Raw genomic sequence first — 19,933 nt, 5'->3', positions numbered from 1 at the left:
TTGTGCACTGTATACTGGTACTTCAAAGAAGCCCAAAAAATAATCGGTTTCACTTAAATTATATATCCTTAGCCACAAATACCTACTGATTGTTACTACTACAAAGGATGTGAGAGTGTAGTTTTACAGTGTTACAGAAAATGAGGAGGTGCAAAGAGCTGACAAGTAGCTGTAATTATTATCCACCTTTGTTTTAGAAAATGTTTACAAATATAATGTATGTAAATATGGTTTGGGTCGTAAAGAAAAATTACTTCTAAGCCGTGGTAAGAAATGTTTGAAATACAGTATAGAGAAGAGAGAAATGATTGGGCTTAGGCTTGCCTAAGATTTGTCATCAACACAGTGTTACTCTGGGAAGTTTTTCATACCCATGCTCTCTGGGCATCAAAGAAATGAGAGATTGGAATAGATAGTCTTCAAAATTTATTTCTGCTCTGATAGACTAGCTTCAATAGGAAACAAGGCTCCTACCTGCTATGCTACAAGCCATAGCTTTTTCTCAAGTTATTACTTAATGAATACATAATTTCTGCTTAGGATTACGAAAAAGTCTTACAACTAGACAGTGCTAATGATGGTGCAACATTATGTTTGTGATTAATGCCACTAAAGTGTATACTTAGTTAAGCAGCACATTTTATGTTACATATTTACTGTAATTAGAACGTAATAATGCAGTATACTAAATACACTTTAAATGGGTAAATTGTGTTCCGTACTTCAATAAAGCTGTTAGAAACATGACAGAGTCTTCATAAGGCTGAGTCCCTGAATGAAAATAACCCTCCTCACTCACTAGAGGTAATGTCTGAAATAAGCCCCTAATCCTTTATCTAACCAAATTTTAGTATAACAGAATTACTTGTAGTAAAATAATTCCCATGGGGAGGGAAAAATGAGCATATTCTACCTGTAAATAAATACTCCTAACTTTTGCCTTTACTTACCTACTCTGCCCTTATTCAATGCCTCACGGCCCCATTTGCAATGACCTACCCACCAAAACCCAACTCTTGATACCAGAAGCCTCATATGGGTTCTAGGTAATTTACTCATAATCTAGATTTCCTGGGAAGGCAAAGGACTTACTAGAGCCTCTGCTACCTTATGTGTAGTGTTAGAATGATAGTTGCCATCACTTGCTGCTGCTGAGGATCAACATAGCAAGAAATACAGGTCTATGATGAAACACTGTTCCATAGCCAGAGAGAACTAGCTTTAACTCCCACTAACCAGCCATGTAACCTCAAGGAAGATCCTTAACCATTGTTTAAAAATATTATCACCTAGCTCATACCACTACATAAGCTGACCAAATGGACCAAAAACATCTCAAATGGATGAAAAAAAGCTAGCCTTTTAAATAAACAGGTTGAATAAAAACAACCATGTAAACAACAATAAAATTTGATCAACTTTCCTAAAATTTCAAATGAATCACATATTTAAATATTAAAATGAAAATACATAAGTACTAAAAGAAATATATATATGTATACACACACACACACACACACACACACACACACACACACACACATAAAACTTTCTCTTAGAACTGGGAATGGATTCAGAGAGATACTCAAAACTTTATTCTGTAAGAAACAAAAATTTATAATATCTAGGGCAACAGAATCAAAAGATTCTTTACCTCTTCACAGATTCACGTACAAAAGAGAGAGATTGTGGAAGTTACCTGGCATTTATGGAGAATCAATTAATAGACTGGTTAGATTAGCGCTGTGTTTTTATTTTATTAATTCATAAAACACCTGGTAAAGACAACTAAGTTTTATGTTAGGATGCCATCTGATATATTGTACATAAATAACTGAAGTGATAAGAGAAAAATCCCTGCTCTCAAAGACTTAAATAATTTTATATTCTCTATAAAATCATCTAAAGTCACACGGGCATCCTTATTTGAAAAATAAGCAAATTTGTCATCCAAAATTGTGTATCATTGATTTCCTATGGGTCTAATATTCCAAAGCCATAAGCAGAGATATAAATCGTCAGCAGGAACCAGCAAAAGGGACTTTGTTCCAAGTATATTTTAGATATGAGACCCTTATCCGTTGTATGGCTAGTGAAGATCTCCCAATCTGTGGGCTTTCTTTTTTTATTATTATTACTGTGAAAATACCATATAGAAGGGTCACAATCACATTTCTTATCAAGCCTCCTCCTTTCTACTGATCATGCTAGCTATGCCCTTTGCCAGGCAGAAGCTCTGCAGCTTCATGAAATCCCATTTGCCCAACCTTTCTTTGATTTGTTGTGTTTCTGGATCTCTATTAAGAAAATTTTGGCCTGTGCTAAGAAGACCTAGGGTTTCTCCTATTCCATCCTGTAATGTTTTCAGGGTGTCTGCTTTGACTCCAAGGTCTTTGATCCATTTGGAGTTGATTCTGGTGCAAGGTGATATATAAGGATCTAGCTTTAGTTTTCTACAGGTGATTAACCAATTTGCCAATACCTTTTACTGAAGAGGCTGACTTTCTTCCATTCTATTTTTTAGCTCCCTTATCAAACATTAGATGGCTATAGGTCAGTGGGTTCATTTCTGGGTCTTCAGTTCATTCCATTGTTCCTCAAATCTGTTCTTGTGTCAGTACCAAGCTGTTTTGATTACTATGGCTTTGTAGTAGAGTTTGAAATTTGATATTGATATTCCTCCAGCATTGTTCTTTCTGTTAAGGATCGTTTTTGCTATTCGGGGTCTTTTATTGTTCCTATGAATTTTTGGATTGCTTCTTCTATTTCCTTGAAGGATGAGGTTGGAATATTGATAGGTATCACATTGAATTTGTAGATAGCATTGAATTAGATCCCCCAACAACAAATCCTCAAAGAAACAACTGCCCAATAAATAAGTGGGCTAAAGACTTAAAGACAAACTTTTCTGAAGAAGAAAGAAGGATAGCCAATAGACACATGAAAAAATGCTCAACCTCTCCAGCCATAAAAGAAATGCAAATCAAAATAACAACCTCACCAGTTAGAATGGCTATAATCAAGAACTCTAACAACAACAGATGCTGGAGGGGATGTGGCCAGAAGGGAACCCTAAGGCACTGTTGGTGAGAGTATAAACTTGTTCAACCATTTTGGAAAGCAGTATGGAGGTTCCTCAAAAGACTCCACATAGAGCTCCCCTATGACCCAGCAATCTGACTTTTGGGCATTTACCCAAATGATCACAAACAAGACCATACTAAAGCTACCAGCATTACTTACCATAGCTAAAATATGGAACCAACCCAGATGTCCCTCAGTAGATGAATGGATCAAGAAATATTATATATATATATATATATATATATATATGGAATTCTATGCCTCCATCAGAAAGAATGACACTGCCCCATTTGTTAGGAAATGTAAAGACTTGGAAAAAATTATATTTAGTGAAGTAAGCCAGGCCCAAAGAAACATAGGTTGCATGGTTTCCCTTATTTGCAATAACTAGTATCTGTCTAGGACAAGTAGAAAAGGTCAAAAGCGATGTTCATATGACCAGATAAGATGATAAGTGAAATGAACCCCAAGATAGGGACACAATGTTTTTTCTTTCTTTTTTTTTAAAATATTTTATTTTATTTTATTTGAGAACATACTGTACAGAGGGGTTACAATTACATGGGCAGGATAATGCATACATTTCTTACCAAGCATTGCAGCCTCCTCCTTTGTTTACCCTTCACCTCCCTTCCCAGCCTCCCCCCTCCCCCCCACCCAATCATAACCCCCCTCCCCCCCCCACCGACATTGTAAAGCTGGTTTTGACATGACATTTTGTACTTCTCATTGTTGCAACAGGTGTTTTTTCTTTCTTGCTATTGTTTCTAACGTATTTATAATGTACCATGTGAATTTTTTTTTGTTTTGTATGTTCCTCCCCCACGGTATAACCCGTTTTCACTGTATTTGATGTCGGTCTAATTTGGGGAGGGGAAGGGAAAAAACAAAAAGTTTAGATAGACATACAGTTTGACCCACTGTAACAATGGGATGTACAAGGGACTATGTTGAAAAACGAACTTTACAATTTAGGAGTAGGGTGGGGGGGAGGGAATAGGTGGGGGGGTGGGGAGGGAAGGGATGGTAGGGGAAAAACAAAGGAGGAGTCAACAATGCTTGATAGGAAATACTCATTACCTTGCTCATGTAACTGTAACCCTCCTGTAAAGTGTTTTTACAATTAAAAAAAACTTATTTAAAAAAAACAAAAAATAAAAAAATAAAACTTTTATGGCAAGCAAAAAAAAAGGGACTTTGTGCTTGTGTACCTAGCCTCTTTGTCTTATGGATATGAGATTAGTACACTGAGACAGATGGTGTGATGCATTGTCAATTGGTGTCCTACCGTGAAACAAGTAGTTCAGCCTGGAAATCATGTGGCTGCTCACATCTTAGAGTCACCTTAATTTCAACCATTACAAATAAGGAGACATCACCCAGGAAAATCTCCAAGTATCAGCTATCACACTCACAGCAGAGGGAGCCACCATGGCATCAGAGAAAGACTACAGATTAAAAATTGTACCACAAGCCGGGCGCCGTGGCTCACGCCTGTAATCTTAGCTTTTCAGGAGGCTGAGATCTGAGGATCATGGTTCAAAGCCAGCCTGGGCAAGAAGGTCCTTGAGACTCTTATCTCCAATAAACCACTAGGAAACCGGAAGTAGCGCTATAGCTCAAGCCGTAAAGTGCTCGCCTTGAGCTGAAGAGCTGAAGGACAATGCCTACGCCCAGAGTTCAAGCTCCATAACTGACAAAAAAAAAATTGTACCACAAGGACACTGAAAATTTCCAGGCACTGTTGGGTGGCTCAAGTCTATAATCCTAGCTACTCAGGAGTCTAAGTGCTGAGGATTCTGGTTGAAAGCCAGCCCAGGCAGTAAAGTCTATGATACTCTTATATTCAATGAACCACCAAAAAATTACAAGTAGAGCTGTGGCTCAAATGGTAAAGTGCCACCTACTTGCCTTGCATGCATGAGGCCCTGGGTTCGATTCCTCAGCATGACATAAGTAGAAAAAGCCGGAAGTGGTGCTGGGCTCAAGTGGTAGAGCGCTAGCCTTGAGCTGAAGAGCTGAGGGACAATACCCAGGCACAGAGTTCAGCCCCATGACAGGCAGATAAATAAATAAACTTAAATAGATGATTGTTTCCTAAAATGAAAGACTTAAATAAACTTTCTAATATAATTGAAAAAATATCCAGGGTACAGTAAGACATCACCAATCACAACAAGAATTAAGAGAATCACCTCTTTGCATAACTATTTAAAAATAATTAAAAAGAAATTAATTTATAAAAAATAACCAAGAAAATCCATATACACACAGAAATGCAAGCAATTGATACCAGCAGTTAAACAAATGTGATAATGGAATTATCTGACAAGGATTTTGAAAGCACCCATAATTAAAATGCTTCACAGTAATTATAAATTGAAAGAATGATAAATAGAATACCTCAGTAAAGAAACAAATTATTTTTAAAAGGAACCAGATGATAATTACAAAAATAAAAATATAAATCGCAAAAATTTCCTAGATGTGCTCAATATTAGAGAAGAAATGGCAGAATCAGTGAATGTGATTATAGAATAATAGAATATATGCAATTTGAACAATAGAGACCAAATAAATTACTAGAAATAAAATGAACAAAAGCCTTGGAGAACTATGGAAATACCAAAAAATATCAAACAATCATCTGTCCCATGAAAGGAAAAACAATTCAAAAAAGCTGAAAATCAACAGTGCTATAAGAAATTATTTATTCTAAACAAAAGACTAACTTACATAACATATAAGGGTATTTAATGACAGGTAACAGTGACAGTGACCTATGCCTGTAATCCTAGCTACTCAGGAGACTGAGATCTAAGGATTATAGTTTGAAGTCAGCCTGTGCAGGAAATTAAGCAGAAAAATGCTGGAAGTTAAGCTGTAGCTTAACCAACAGCCTTGAGTACAAAGAGCTAAGTGACAATGCCAAGGCCCTGAGTTCAAGTCCCAGGACTGAAACAAAAAGAGGGAGATGGTAGCATTTAACTCAAAATGCTAAAATATGGGTCATCCAAGGGAATGTACAGTATTTTGATTTTGGATTTTACCAATCTATGTCAAAAATTAATGAGAAAGATAAATATATGAAATGATAAAAAAATTCAAAAATCTTTCTGATTTTAAATACATTTATGTGCACAATATATAAAGAATTTAAAAATTCTCTCCATTCATCAATATGTCTGCCAATTCAGGTGACTTATAAGAATAGATAATGAACAACAAACAATGAATATTCAGAACAGAAAAAAAATCAGACACAGGAAAATTGGAAATGCAAATGGACAAAGAGAAAAGGTTAGTATATTTCCCTATCAAATGTAAAAATGTAAAAACAAAATTCTCATAAAGTCCTCATAAATTAGGAATTTAATATTACAGAGGGGAGCATAAAATTAATAGACAATGGAAATGCATTATTCATTTTTGGTTAGGCTTTTGGGACATGGGAATTCTATGTGCAGTTGAAAATAAATGCAATTGTAATGGAAATTAGTGAAAAAATTCAAAAGTGTTATCTGTTAATATATTTCAAGAATCTCAAAATTGTATTTAGCTTAGCAATTATACTTCCAGAAAAATGTCCTCAGGAAATAGTGTTAATTTTCTGCAATGATTTATTTACAGTGGTATTTATTATTCATGAGTGAAATTTAAAAATAAATAGAGATAACTGGAAAAAAGTTACCTCATATGTTGTTAGCTGCTTATCCAAACATCACTGAGCCTCTGCTTCCTTGCTAACAGAACATTGATTTCATTCTAGGTGGCAAGATCAGTCTCAAGAACGGATTCTTAATTTGTTTTAGTCAATCATGGAAATTCCACTTTTGTCTGCCAGATACTCATTTCCTAGTCTCCCATCTAGAGATAGGAGCTGTATCACTCAGATCTGGACCGTAAGAAACAAGGGGAAGTATATGAGGAAAAAACATTTCTTTCCTAATAAAAGACAAGCTATTTTAATCCTGCCTCTGCTTTCTGTTTTTCTTTATGGTTTGAAGTTTGAGCTTTGAGTTGTAGCAATCAAAAAGACACAGGTGCCCAAGATGGATTAAAAAAAAAAAGAGCCTGGGTCCTTGTTGGCTGTTATATCTGTTCAACAAAAGACAGGTTGCCTATCTCCAGACTTCAATATGTACATATATGTGCTTATAGTTCAAGTCACTGTTAAATTTCAGGTTACTGTTTTTCATTTAGTTTATTGATAAAGAACTTGATGAAGATTTTGAACTAAATTTTTACTGGTATACAAAGCATAAACATTGCACCTATTAATTCAATAGTTGATACCTTGTTGATTTCAATAACGTTAAGTTTGTGTCTGCTCAAACAATATGGTGAAAATTTTCAAATTTTTCTCACTTTTTGAAAAGTACAGTGCATTATTGTTATCCATATACACCCTATTGTGTAATAGCACACCAGAATTTGTCCCAATCAAAGTATAACTTAGTACCTATCTATCAACCGTCCCCCATTCCTTTCTCATTACTGCTCCTCAACCTCTGTTAGACACCGTTCCATCTTGAACTTCTCCAGCATCAACTTTTTTAAAGTTCCTCATATTGTTGAGAGCTTGGTATAGTTGTTTTGCTCTTCCTGGCTTATTTTACAAAATTTGATATCCTGCAGGGCTCTGGTGGCTCATGCCTGTAATCCTAGCTACTCAGGATGTTTAGATATGAGAATCATGTTTCAAAGCCAGGCCTGAAAAAAATGTGCAAGACTCCAGTTATCCACCCAGAAAACCAGAAGTGGCACTGTGGCTCAAAGTGGTAGAGCACTAGCCTTGAGCAAAGGATCTCAGGGAAAGCTCACACGCCCTGAGTTCAAGCCCCACAACTGACCACAACCACACACACACACACACACACACACACACACACACACACACACACACACACACACACACACACACACACAACTTGATAACCTACAGTTCAATCCATTTTTGTTGCAAATGAAAGGATTACATTTTTCTTTATGGCTAAATAGTATTCTGTGGTTTCTTTGTACCACATTTTCTTCATACATCTATTCATTGATAGATATGTAATTTGTTTCCTGACTTTTGTAAATAGTTCTTCCATAAACATGGAAATGCAGATGTGTTTGGAACATACTGATTTTTTAAAAATGTATCCGGAAATGTGACTGATGGATCCTAACATGATTATATTGTTAATCTTTTTTTCTCTTTTTTATTATTATTAATAATTTTTTATTGTGAAAATACTGTACAGAGGGGTTACAATTACATGAGCAAGGTAATGAGCACATTTTTTATCAAGCATTGTTGCCTCCTCCTTTGTTTCCCCTTACCATCCCTGCCCTCCCATTTCCCCCCCCCCAATATTGTTAATCTTTTGAGGGTACTGTTTTTCGTATATTAGTTTACATTCCCAGCAACAATGTACAAGGATTCTCTTTTTTCCACATCTTTGCCAGTATTACTATCTTTTGTCTTTTTTATATTAGCCACTTACTGGGCTGAGGTTTATCTTATTACAGCTTGTTTGTTATTTCACTGACCATTAGTAATATTGAGATTTTTTTCATTTTATTTATATATCTTCTTTTGGATAATATGTTCATTTCAACTTTGTGCATCTTATTTGATTCACGGTCAAATTAATTTTTCCATAGCAAAGATGGACTTTAAACTTAGTAATATAGGGGTCCCAAGATCTTGTATTTATTTTTACTGTACCATGCTTCTTGAGCAAATCATATATCCTCTTTGAGCCTTAGTTGTCTCATCTATGAAATGAACTAATGATGCCTTTTTGCTGGCCTATTTTAAAACCAAATGTGATAATGCAAATGAGAGCATTTTTTAATGAAGGATAGATACAAACTACATATATGTAAAACTTTCACAGAAGCACAATATTGCAGTCTATTTTCTCCAGGTTTCTAGTGGCACTGAAATAAATGGCAGTTACAGAGGGATGAGTTAAATGTGCATTTCACGAAGGAATTTGTAAGTTTAATAACAGCAATTTTATAGATAAACAAATGTTGGTTTGTCTGTTTTGCCCTTGAAGAAATTCAGTTTTGTAAATATGGAAGGCTTTAAAGAAAATAGCTATTTTTTACATGATAGGAACATGTGCAAAGGTTTTTATCATAAAGCTTGATTTTTTTTAGCCAAGCTAAGCAGCTTATTTGATTTGGTCTTTCTATGGTGGACTTCCCTTGGTACCAGAATCTCTTATCAGTCCTGTGGACATCCCAATGTGGGGTACAATGTTATATATGAAGAGTTCAAATTTATGCTTATGTCTTTTTTTTTTTTTTGGTCGGTCGTGGGGCTTGAACTCTAGGCCTGGCTGCTGTCCCTCAGATCTTCAACTCAAGACCAGCACTCTACCACTTAAGCCACAGTGCCACTTCTGGCTTTTTCTGCTTATGTGGTACTGAGGAATCAAACCCAGGGTCTCATGCATGGGAAGCAAGCACTCTACCACTGAGCCACCTTCCTAGCCCTATGCTTATGTCTTTTAGTATCCCTGGGCAAATATTCTTTTGATTTTTTTAAAGTATAAAGGGGAGAATGTGCGGAGATAAATAATTTTTTTCCTTTAGTGACAGAAATATGTCATTCCTACGTCAAACCCTCCATAAGGGTTCTTGTATATTTAAAAAAATGAAAATTTCTCCTCATGGGATTCAGATATCTATATTATCTGGCCCATACAGACATAATCATCTCACTTATCATATACCAGTTGCACGACGCTTCTTTGTTTTCATTAAACATACCTAATTCATTTCCATCTTGGGACTGTACCAGCTATATCCTGTCCCCAGAGAGGATCTCTTTAGGATGCTCTTCCTTCATTTCCTGATTAGGAATAGCCACCTAGTCACTCAGTATCAAACCATTCTTATTTTGTTCTTGGCATATCTTCAGATCTCAACTCCTTAATTATCTCTACCTTGATCTTTCTTCTGTTGCCTGTCATGGGGCTTGCAGTCAGGGATCTAAGATCTTTTTCTTAAGGTTAGCACTCTACAATTTAAACCAGAGTTCCACATCCAGCTTTTTGGTCATTAATTGGAAAGAGTCTCACAGACTTTCCTACCTGGATTTGCCTTTGAACTGAGATCCTCAGATCTCAGGCTCTTGAGTAGCTAGGATTACAGGTATGAGCCACTGGTGCTCAGCTCATTCTTTTCTAGTTGTGTTACTATTTAGAAGACAAGGCTCATGAAGGCATAGACTTTTGCCTATTTTGCCATATCTGTGATGTCTACAGCCATACTTGCCACTTTGGAAGCACTCAACAGGCAATCGCTGATTAAATGAAATTATTGTGGGTTGTCTACTTCCAGTTTCTGTAGCATACATTTAGTATGATCTCAGGTTCAAGGACCAACAAAGGCCCCCAGGAAGGAACAGTTAAACAGTCTAACCTTGCTGTCACTCTGCATTGCTGTTCATTTTGTTCTGATCCCTACATCCAAATGGGATTATAGTGCCTCAAGGCTGGTGCCTCATACCTGAGTCCTCTTTTGCACAGTATTTTCTTTAGCTTAGACACTCTGAACATGAGGACACATTAACTATCTTGGCTTTTCGCCTTTCTTCCTGGGCCTCTATATTCCACACCTCTTATGAATATATCATAAAACCCATCCTTTAACTTGTTCCTTCTAGGCTGACCTTTTGCTGCAACAATTGTTACTATCCTTTCTGGATCCCATGTTTTACCTACCAAACTGGATCATTCACTGCTAGAGGGGGTTCTCCTACTAATCTTGTTCCTTCCCATTTGCTGATCTGGTTCCTAAGATGGGAAAAACTAAGTGGAATGATTAGGACTTACCTTGGAGAGCTCCTGTCCAGGAGCACATTGTTGGCAGGTGACACAGCATCCCCATTGGTCCCAGTACTCGTTTTCTTGGCAATCCATGGTTAGGAAGCTATGGGCAAAGAACACAACAACTAAGAAATTAATATAATGAGACTACAAAGTAAGTGGTGTGTTCCATATCCTCTTAATGTCACCCCTGTCCTAAGAGGGGCTAAGGAAGCAATCCAAAATAGCTAATACTTTTAGAGTATTTACTACATTTTATGTTTCCAAATGTTTTTCATGTACTCATTCAGTTCTCAAAGCAATGACACCAACAATGATGAAGTCTATTTTATAGATAAGGAAACTGAAGCAAAGCGTAGAAGCCATAGAACTTGCCCAGATCTTTAGTTAATGATTATTACCAGGAGCTTAGATGATAAAAAAAAAAAAAAAAGAATAAGACAAGCCATTGACTTCCTTCTACACAGTACAGAAAATCTGCAATCCTTATGATCAGCACTTAACACATTATAAATCACTTTTACAGTTATTATTACTGTATTTTACAGTATCTCTGTGTAGTAAGTAGTATAGAAATTATACTACTTAATATAATCCTTTATTACTTTGCATACTGGTAATGGGACTTGAACTCATAGCTTCATGTTTATGTTTGCCTGTCTTCCTCAAGACCAGCACTCTACTCTGAGCTACAGCTTCACTTTCAGTGTTTTGGTGGTTAATTGGAGATAAGTCTTACAAATTACTATCTGGGCTAACATAAAAATGCAATCTTCAGATCTCAGTCTCCTGAGTAGCTAAGGATAGAAGCATGAGCCATTAGTGTGCACCTCTTCTGCATAATCTTTATTTTGTGAATGAAAAGGCTGAAATATGGTTCTCCTTTGCCAATAGTATGTAATAATATGTATAGTATCTCTGGGGACCATTAACTTCTATTGCTTCTGTCCTAGGCAGAACAGAAGTGGAGGATGTCTCAACATGTACAAAGCATCCTGGTGCATTTAAGGAAGGAGAAGAGAAAATATGATTCATAGAACAGTTTTTAGAAGACAGATGATATAGGACTAGTATGGATTGGACTTTCAGTGGACTGCTATTTGGGATGTGTGATTCTAGTCCTATCTACTAGGACACAAATCTTTCTTGGTTCTCTGGGTGAAGAGACAGGATAGGTGATATTTTAGTGCAAAAGCTGGGAGAGTCTGGGACAACTGGTATGATTAATCATCATAGCTGACTTGCTTTCTTTTGGCCTATAATCTCAGATAGAACTTTTCTAGCCCCAGTATATGGAGCTAGAAAAAAAGAGACAATGTTCTTCACGTTTATCAGCTAATTTTTGAAAGGCTCAAATGAGCTAAGGTTCATCAAACCATCCCAAAGGCCTCAAAGAGGTATAATAAGCAGATAGAGGTATTCTTTTACAGAGAACTCTCAATGAAAGTAAATTAAGTAATTGATACATCTGGCTTATCCTTCTCCATCAGAAAAACGGGGGAAGATTTGTTTGCTACCAAACAGCAGAAAATTTCAGGTGCTTTCCTCAATGTATAAAAAGTCCTAAAGGTATACATCCAATCATAAGAGAGCATGTGTTTGCACCTTAAGGGGTTGTCCATCTTCTAAAGTAATCAAAGGAGCTGGGTGCTGATGGCTCAAGCCTGTAATCCTAGATATTCAGGAGGCTGAGATCTGAGGGTCATGGTTCAAAGCCAACCCAGGCAGAAAAAATCATGAGACTCTTATCTTCAAATAACTATCAAAATGCCAGAAATAGTGATGTGGCTCAAAGTGGTAGTGCATTAGCTTTAAATGCAAAAAGTCAGGGACAGTGCCCAGACCCTGAGCTCAAGCCCCAGGACTGACTGGCAGAGAAACAAAAAGAAAAAGGTAACCAAAGGAGACATGGTAAAATATCCTAGCTAGCATTATTGCTTAAATGCTAAATGCAACTTTTCTCACCACCAACTGGGCTAGTTTTTCCCACTTCTATAAAATCTATTTTGAACAAAATATATATAACCCTTCTCTGTGCTGCTTTTGAGTATTTTGTGGTGTAACCCTCAGTAGGCATATTCCCTTTGCCTTGCTACCTACCCTTGTCTTTGAGAACAAAACCCATCAGTTCTGCAACAAGGCAACAAAATGAACACACCCACGTGCAAAACATTCCTTTATGTTTTTCTTGTCCAGATAACAGAAAAACAGTGGCAGGAGTCAAAGAGAATCCTCCTCTTTAAGATAAGCTCTTGAAACAGGCATTTGAAATCTTTGTGGCAGCTGCTGCTGGCCTTTGAGTGCCTGAGACATGAGTTTGGATTGCCCCATCTACTTAATAAATAGCAGATGCCCCAAACCTTTCTTTTCTTTTTTTTTTTTTTTCCTGCTTATGTGGTGCTGAGGAATCGAACCCAGGGCCTCATGCATGCAAGGCAAGCACTCTACCACTGAGCCACCTTCCCAGACCCTTTCTTTTCTTTTTTTTTTTGAGACTACTGCCTAGGCAAAGTAGGCTTATTGTCACATCCCCATATCAGAAACTAAGGAATGACCAGAGGTTTATTTCTCCCATCGCCACCCCTTTTGTCAAACCATTTGTGTAAAACATAAAGGGTCCTTCATTACAAGTTTAAAAACTACCTTTAAGCTGGAGGCTAGTGGCTCACACGTGTAATCCTAGCTACTCAGGAAATCTGAAAATTGCGGAGCCAGACTAGGCAAAAATGTTCAGGAGATTCTCATTTCCAATTAACTAGAATGCACCACTGTTAGATAATTTGGACTTTGCCAGAAAAACTCTCAGACATCCAGGTATATCCTGGAAAGGGGCCAGCAAGACTCCTTCTCACAAGGGAGAAGTGAGAAGAAACACTGGCTATTGTCTGAGGTGACATATATAACCTAGGAGGCTTAGGAGGGGCTAAAAGGAGCTACGAGGCAGAGAACCTTGTGTGTAAGTGAGGACCAGGGGCTTCATCATAGCGGACTAGATTTATGGCTGCTGTCCAAATAGTAGATAAGGGGTCCTGCAGCTGCCCAGACCTGAAGGTCAATCTAAGGGGCTCTTGTTTGACTTATATGGTGGTAGCTGCCCCAGAGAAGTCCCATCCCAAAGTAAAGGGGGTTGGAGGCTGATTATTTACTGCCTTTACTAAATGGGCCGAGTGTTGCCTAGGAAAGGAGCATGCTAAACTGTGAAGAGGGGAAGGAGTATACTAAGCTATTGGAAGGGAGCTCATTTTGCTAACAGGAGGTATGACTCAAGTGGTAAAGCACAAACCTTTAGTGAAAAAGACAAACAAAAACAAGAAGCCCTAAGTTCAAGCTACAGTATGATGCATGCACGTGCAAACACAAACACACACACACACACACATGCACACACACAATTACATTTATTAAAGTGAACAAAACCATATGGATGCTGGGTCTATTCTAAAGAAGATAAGGCATATAGGAAAACCTGTCTAATAACTGATAGATGACATTATCCAGAGACAATGTAATACTTTCCACCATCATTCCCTATAATTAACAGTGTCCATTTTGAGAGCAGAAAAAAAAAACTATTTGATTTTGAGAAAAGCCAGTAATTTTGAGGTAACATATAACTACAACAAGATACTCTTCCAAAAGATCACAGAGGATGAACCTGAACCTGAACCTCAAACTCTTGGCCCTTTGGCCAAGCAACATCAAGAGTAGAGACTACTGTACTGTATCTAGCACCTTTCACTGCACTTACTGATGCTAACAGTATCACCCACAAGCCTTTAGAACCTAATCCATCTTGGCTAAAAGGAACATTATTCTCAACGTTTGCTGGATGTTCTCCATCAAGATATTCCTGTATAGAATGAACTCAGGTGATAAAGGTTTGTAAACCTTTCTGGGACAAGTGCCATGGAAATGGAAATGTAAAATCATAGTTACAGATTAGCAAGGAGGTTATTGGGACCTGTACTGAAGAGCAAACAATTTTCCAGAAAACAATTCCTTACATTTCCACAACTTAACGTTGTGACTGCTCAAGAAACATTTTTCACCCATAGGGTTGTGTTGTCTTTATATTACCTTAGTGAGAAGAGAGGAAGGAGGAGTGTCAGGTGCCTTTTCTCTCCTTCCCTGGAGTATAACATATGCTGGGGTCCTGCGTGTGCAAAACCCTATCCACTGTTTGCCGGCTGTATTCTGTGTCCACCTCGCCCAATAGCTTCAGCAGTAAACCACAGACAAGGGAAATGGATGGAGAATGAATGAAACCCAAATCCAGCAGACAAATGTCTGTGGTTTGTGACAAAATTCTAGCTCTGTCCTGAATCAAAATTCTTCATTAAATTTTAAGTAGTTCACTCAATGTCTTCGTCTGTAAGAATGGAGACACTTCTGCCTGCTGTGCAAAACTATTATGATATAATTTGGGCATTAGATAAGGTAATGGAGAAGTGCTCTGGGATTGTTTTTCACTGCATATACACAGTAAAATGAGCAAATATGAAGCAAAAATCTTTCATGTACACTTGTATAGTCTTGTGTAACTACTACCAAAGTAAAGGTACAGAGCCATTCCATTATAGGCCCTATCATGATTCATTCCCCATCAATGCTACTCAGAGAATTACTCTTGTGATTTATGTCACTAGTTAGTTTTTTCCTGTCCCTAAGCTTTAAAATCATATTTGATGCATTCTCATTGATTTTTTTCACCAATACTGGAGTTTGAACTTAGGGCTTTCTACTTGCTCAGATTGCTTGCTCAGCCAGTGGTGTACCATTTGAGCCACACCTCTTCCTTAACTTTCTGCTGGTTATTTTGGAAATGAACTTCGATGGACCTGTCTTCTCAAGCTAACCTCAAACCAAGAGCCTCCAGGTTTCAGTCTCCTGAGTAGCTAGGATTACAGGTGTGAGCCACTGGCACTCAGCTGAATTTTTTTCTGGTTTAAAGAGAGTTTTCATATAACAGAAACTTGTACATATTTAAAATTATTTTCTAATAAAATAATCTTTAAGAGAAAAACTTTTTTATATTTTTTATTTTTTGGTACATCTTTTTATTGTAAAAATACCATATAGAGGGGTTACAATTACACGAGCATGGCAATGAGTACATTTCTTATCAAGCATTGTTGCCTCCTCCTTTGTTTCCCCTTCCCACCCATTCCCATCCCCCGCCCCCGGCTCAACTGCCCCCCTTCCCGCCACCTGCCCCCCCCAACAAAGTTGTAAAGTTTGTTTTTCGACGGGACTATCTTAGACATATACTAATTATTATAAATGAGGGAAACCATGGAGCCTATATTTCTTTGGGTCTGGCTTTCTTCACTTAAAATGATTTGTTTCAAGTCTTTCTATTTCCTTACAAATGGGGCAATGCCATTCTTTCTGTTGTAGTTGTTTTTAATGTACTGCGTGGTTATGTCTTTTTTTCTTTCATTTTTTTCCTTTGGTTCATTCCCCTATTGTCACTGTATTTTAGAACCCCATGTCTTATATATATTTATCTGATTTGGGAAAGGGAAGAGGACCTAAGACAAAGGGTAAACCAAAAGTTTGATACTCAAAAGACACTATGTAGGAAATGTACTTTGCAACTTGAGGGGGGGAGGTAGGAGAGGAGGGAAAGTGGGAAACAAACAAGGGAACAGGTAACAATGTTCAAGAAGAAACATACTCATTACCCTACATATGTAACTGTAACCCCTCTGTACCTCACCTTTATAATAAAATTAAATATAAAAATGAAAAAAGTTAGAAAAAAAGAATGAAAGGAGAAAAAAGAAAGATACACTTAAACTTAGAACTTAAAATTTCAAAATATTTGTGTTTCTTAAGACACTATAAGAATGAGAAGAATGAGGAAGGTAGATAAAGGCAGGCTAGATTTTATTGGGTATTGCTGGGCAGGTATAGAAATACCACAGTCTTTACCAATATGTACAATTAATACATGTTGATCAAAAATAAAATACATTATAAAAATTTAAAAAAAGAAAAATAGGAACTGACACTGTGGCTCAGAATGGTAGAGCATTAGCCTTGAGCAAAAAAGCTCAGGGACAGTGCCCAAGCCCTGAGTTCAAGCCCCACAACCAACAACCAAAAAAAAAAAGAAACAAAAAAAATTTCATAACTGGGAACAAGAAATGTTAATGGCTTTTCTACTAAGAGATTTATGCCTTTGAATATGCTCAGAATTCTTTTAACTCAAAAATAAAAAGACAGCACAATAGTGCTCAGGCTGGTAATTCTAGCTGCTCAGGTAACTGAGATCTGGAGGATTATATTGTTATTTGAGGCCTGCCCAAGCAGAAAAGATGCTGTCCAGAAAATAACCACCAAAATGCCAGACTGGAAGTGTGACTCAGTTGGCAAAAACAACAGCCATTAATGCTGAGAAAGAATGTGAGGCCCTAAGTTCAAATCCCAGTACCAACACACATACATTACAAAAAGAGAACACAATTTATAGTGGGTAAAATATTTGAAAAGATACGACTCCATGTTACACAAATGGCCAATAAATACATGAAAATATCCTTAGTACAATTAGCAACAAGAAAAATGCAGCAAAATAGCTCTTTATACCAACAAGGGTAGCTGTAATTTAAAAATGGGCAAACAAGTGTTGTTAAAGGATATAGAAACACTGGAACCTTAATACAGTGTTGATAGGAATGTGAAATGGTACAGCCCCTTTGTAAAATAGTTTAGTATTTCTGCAAAATGTTAAATATAATTACTATATGACTTGGCAATTCTAGTTTCCAAAAAATAGAAAGCACACTTTCACACAAAAAATTTTAGATAGATAGATGTTTATAACAACATTACTCATAATACCTAAAAGCAGAGAAAAGATGTCTAAAAGTAAGTAAATAAACAAAATTTGATTTGCCAAGCCAATGAAATATTATTCAACCAAGAAAAGTAATACAGAACTTAATTCATAACATATAACATGGATGAACTTTGACATTATTCTACATGACACAAGCCAGACACGAGAGCAAAAATATTATGTAATTCCATCTACATGAAGTATCCTGTACAGGCAATCCAGGGAGATAGAAAGTGGATTTAGTACTGGTCAGCAGTGGGAGGAGAAGGAAGTTGCTGCTTAAGGAGTCCAAATTTCCCTATGAGGTAATGAAATGGGCTGGAATTAGACAGTGATGATGGCTATAGGGCTTTGTGAATATACTAAAAACAGTGAATTTTATAATATATGAATTATATCACAGTTTTAAATGATTCATCTTTTTATTTAATACTGTGATATGCCCTATAGACACTCTATTAGATGCTGTTTGAATAAAATGTTCCTACAGCAAGCAGCCAGGTATGTAGAATACTTACCAAACAATCACTTGGCCCTTAGTTTTGTCTCCAGGACTGCGAGATGGGAGAGGAGAAAGCCAGGTACAATGTCTTGTGCTAGTAATCTTATTTATTCCATTGGCTAAGATTGAGATTATCATATGTCAGGTCTAGCCTAGGCAAAAAGTCTTGTGAGATCTCTCCTATCCCCCATTTCAACTAATAAGAAGCTCAGTAGAGTGTCATGCACTTGCCATCCTGGCAGTACAAGAAACATAAGTAGATGAATCATGGTCCAGACCAGCCTGGGCAAAAAGCAGACCTTATTTGGAAAAAGAAAGTGGTATACATATGATTTGATTTGCCCAACATTTCACTTAGACTTATTTAATTACTAGAAATACAATTTTAAAGTTGTACATTGAATATGTATGTGTATGTATGCATGTGTGTATGTATGAGTTTAACCATGATGGCTAACAGGTGGCTGAATGACTATTATTTCTTTATTCAGCCTATCCCTGACATGTGGATAGTCTGTCCAACCATTCCTCTGTGCTGTCCTCCTGGCCGCTAGGGAAGGGAAAATAAAACCCAGAAAAATAATGCAGGCAGACAAGGAAGAGGAGAAGCAATGAGGCTGACATTAACAATAATCCTCCCATTAGCTCATTGTGCCCTGAATAATCAATGTGGCCAAGTTCCTACTGGATATGAAGTACTCAGGCTGCTGGGGGTACAGCTGCCTGTGGCCACAGCTTATGGCTGCTTCTCTTCTCAACTTGCATACATGCCTATGGGGTGAAACATGCACGCACTATCTAGGATGATTAGGCAAAACAGAAAGACAAGTCTAAATTAAGAACTCAGGACTTCAGGATATTTGCTTTGCCTGGACAGTGCAGGAGGTCTGGGATTAAAAAGGGTGAGGAAGACAGCAGCTGGTCCATGCCTTGCTCATTCCTCTCCTCTGCACCCACACACCCACTCACATGCATAGGATTGACAGAATCATAGTAGCTGCTCGACCTAGCCTTAAGATTACTCATTTCTTAAAGAATATTATAATCTGTGTAATGGTCTCATCACATTCAGAGATGCTGCTTAACCATTTGTTGCTGATTCTCACTTTCCCTTTCTGGCTTGGTTCAGGTTTCTCTTGTCTATAACCTACTTTCAAACTAGCAAGCATATTATTTTCTTCTTATCCCAATATCAGTTTTATGGTGAATGGTCTCAGTGCTGCCATCTGGAACACCTATCTTAGGCTCCAGAACCCTATCCATATTATGAAGGTTATTATTTGTCTAATATCTTAAGACTGGTCCTGGTCCTCATTCCTGATTGCACCTTTGGAGCTCCAACATATATTAATACTTGGGTGTCACCCATGTTTTTATGACATAAGTAGTCACAGATGTGACCTAAACATATGGGATTTCCAGCTTAGCGGGTAGTTCTCACATGCAACCACTGTAGGAACTGTTCATTTTTGCAAATACTCTTTTTGCTCTGATGTATTTTGCCTGAATACAGGATACAAACAGAAAAAGGTGTTATTTTCCCTCCAAAGACAGAGAGAATCTAGTGAAGGAGTTATGGAGGGCATATTTTTTTCTAGAAGAAGTGGAGATAAAGTGACTGAAATGGGAAGATTCTTTTAAAGCATGTTGGAATGTGTCATTTTCAACCTA

The 19,933-nt window shown here is 37.2% G+C and overlaps 1 protein-coding gene across 1 annotated transcript in view; it reads right to left on the bottom strand.

Moving 5' to 3' along the window:
* Eda2r (ectodysplasin A2 receptor) overlaps window positions 1-19,933 on the bottom strand; it is a 39,753-nt gene that overhangs the window by 11,921 nt on the left and 7,899 nt on the right. The window contains exon 3 of the mRNA XM_042694928.1: window positions 10,923-11,019. Within this exon, the coding sequence (XP_042550862.1) occupies window positions 10,923-11,009 (87 nt within the window). The 5' untranslated portion in view covers window positions 11,010-11,019. The remainder of the gene's footprint in view (window positions 1-10,922; window positions 11,020-19,933) is intronic.

This window comes from Dipodomys spectabilis, unplaced genomic scaffold, assembly GCF_019054845.1.
Source record: "Dipodomys spectabilis isolate Male_0828 unplaced genomic scaffold, ASM1905484v1 ptg000176l, whole genome shotgun sequence".
NCBI classification, from domain to species: Eukaryota; Metazoa; Chordata; class Mammalia; order Rodentia; family Heteromyidae; genus Dipodomys; species Dipodomys spectabilis.
This window is presented reverse-complemented; position numbering and strand designations above follow the sequence as displayed.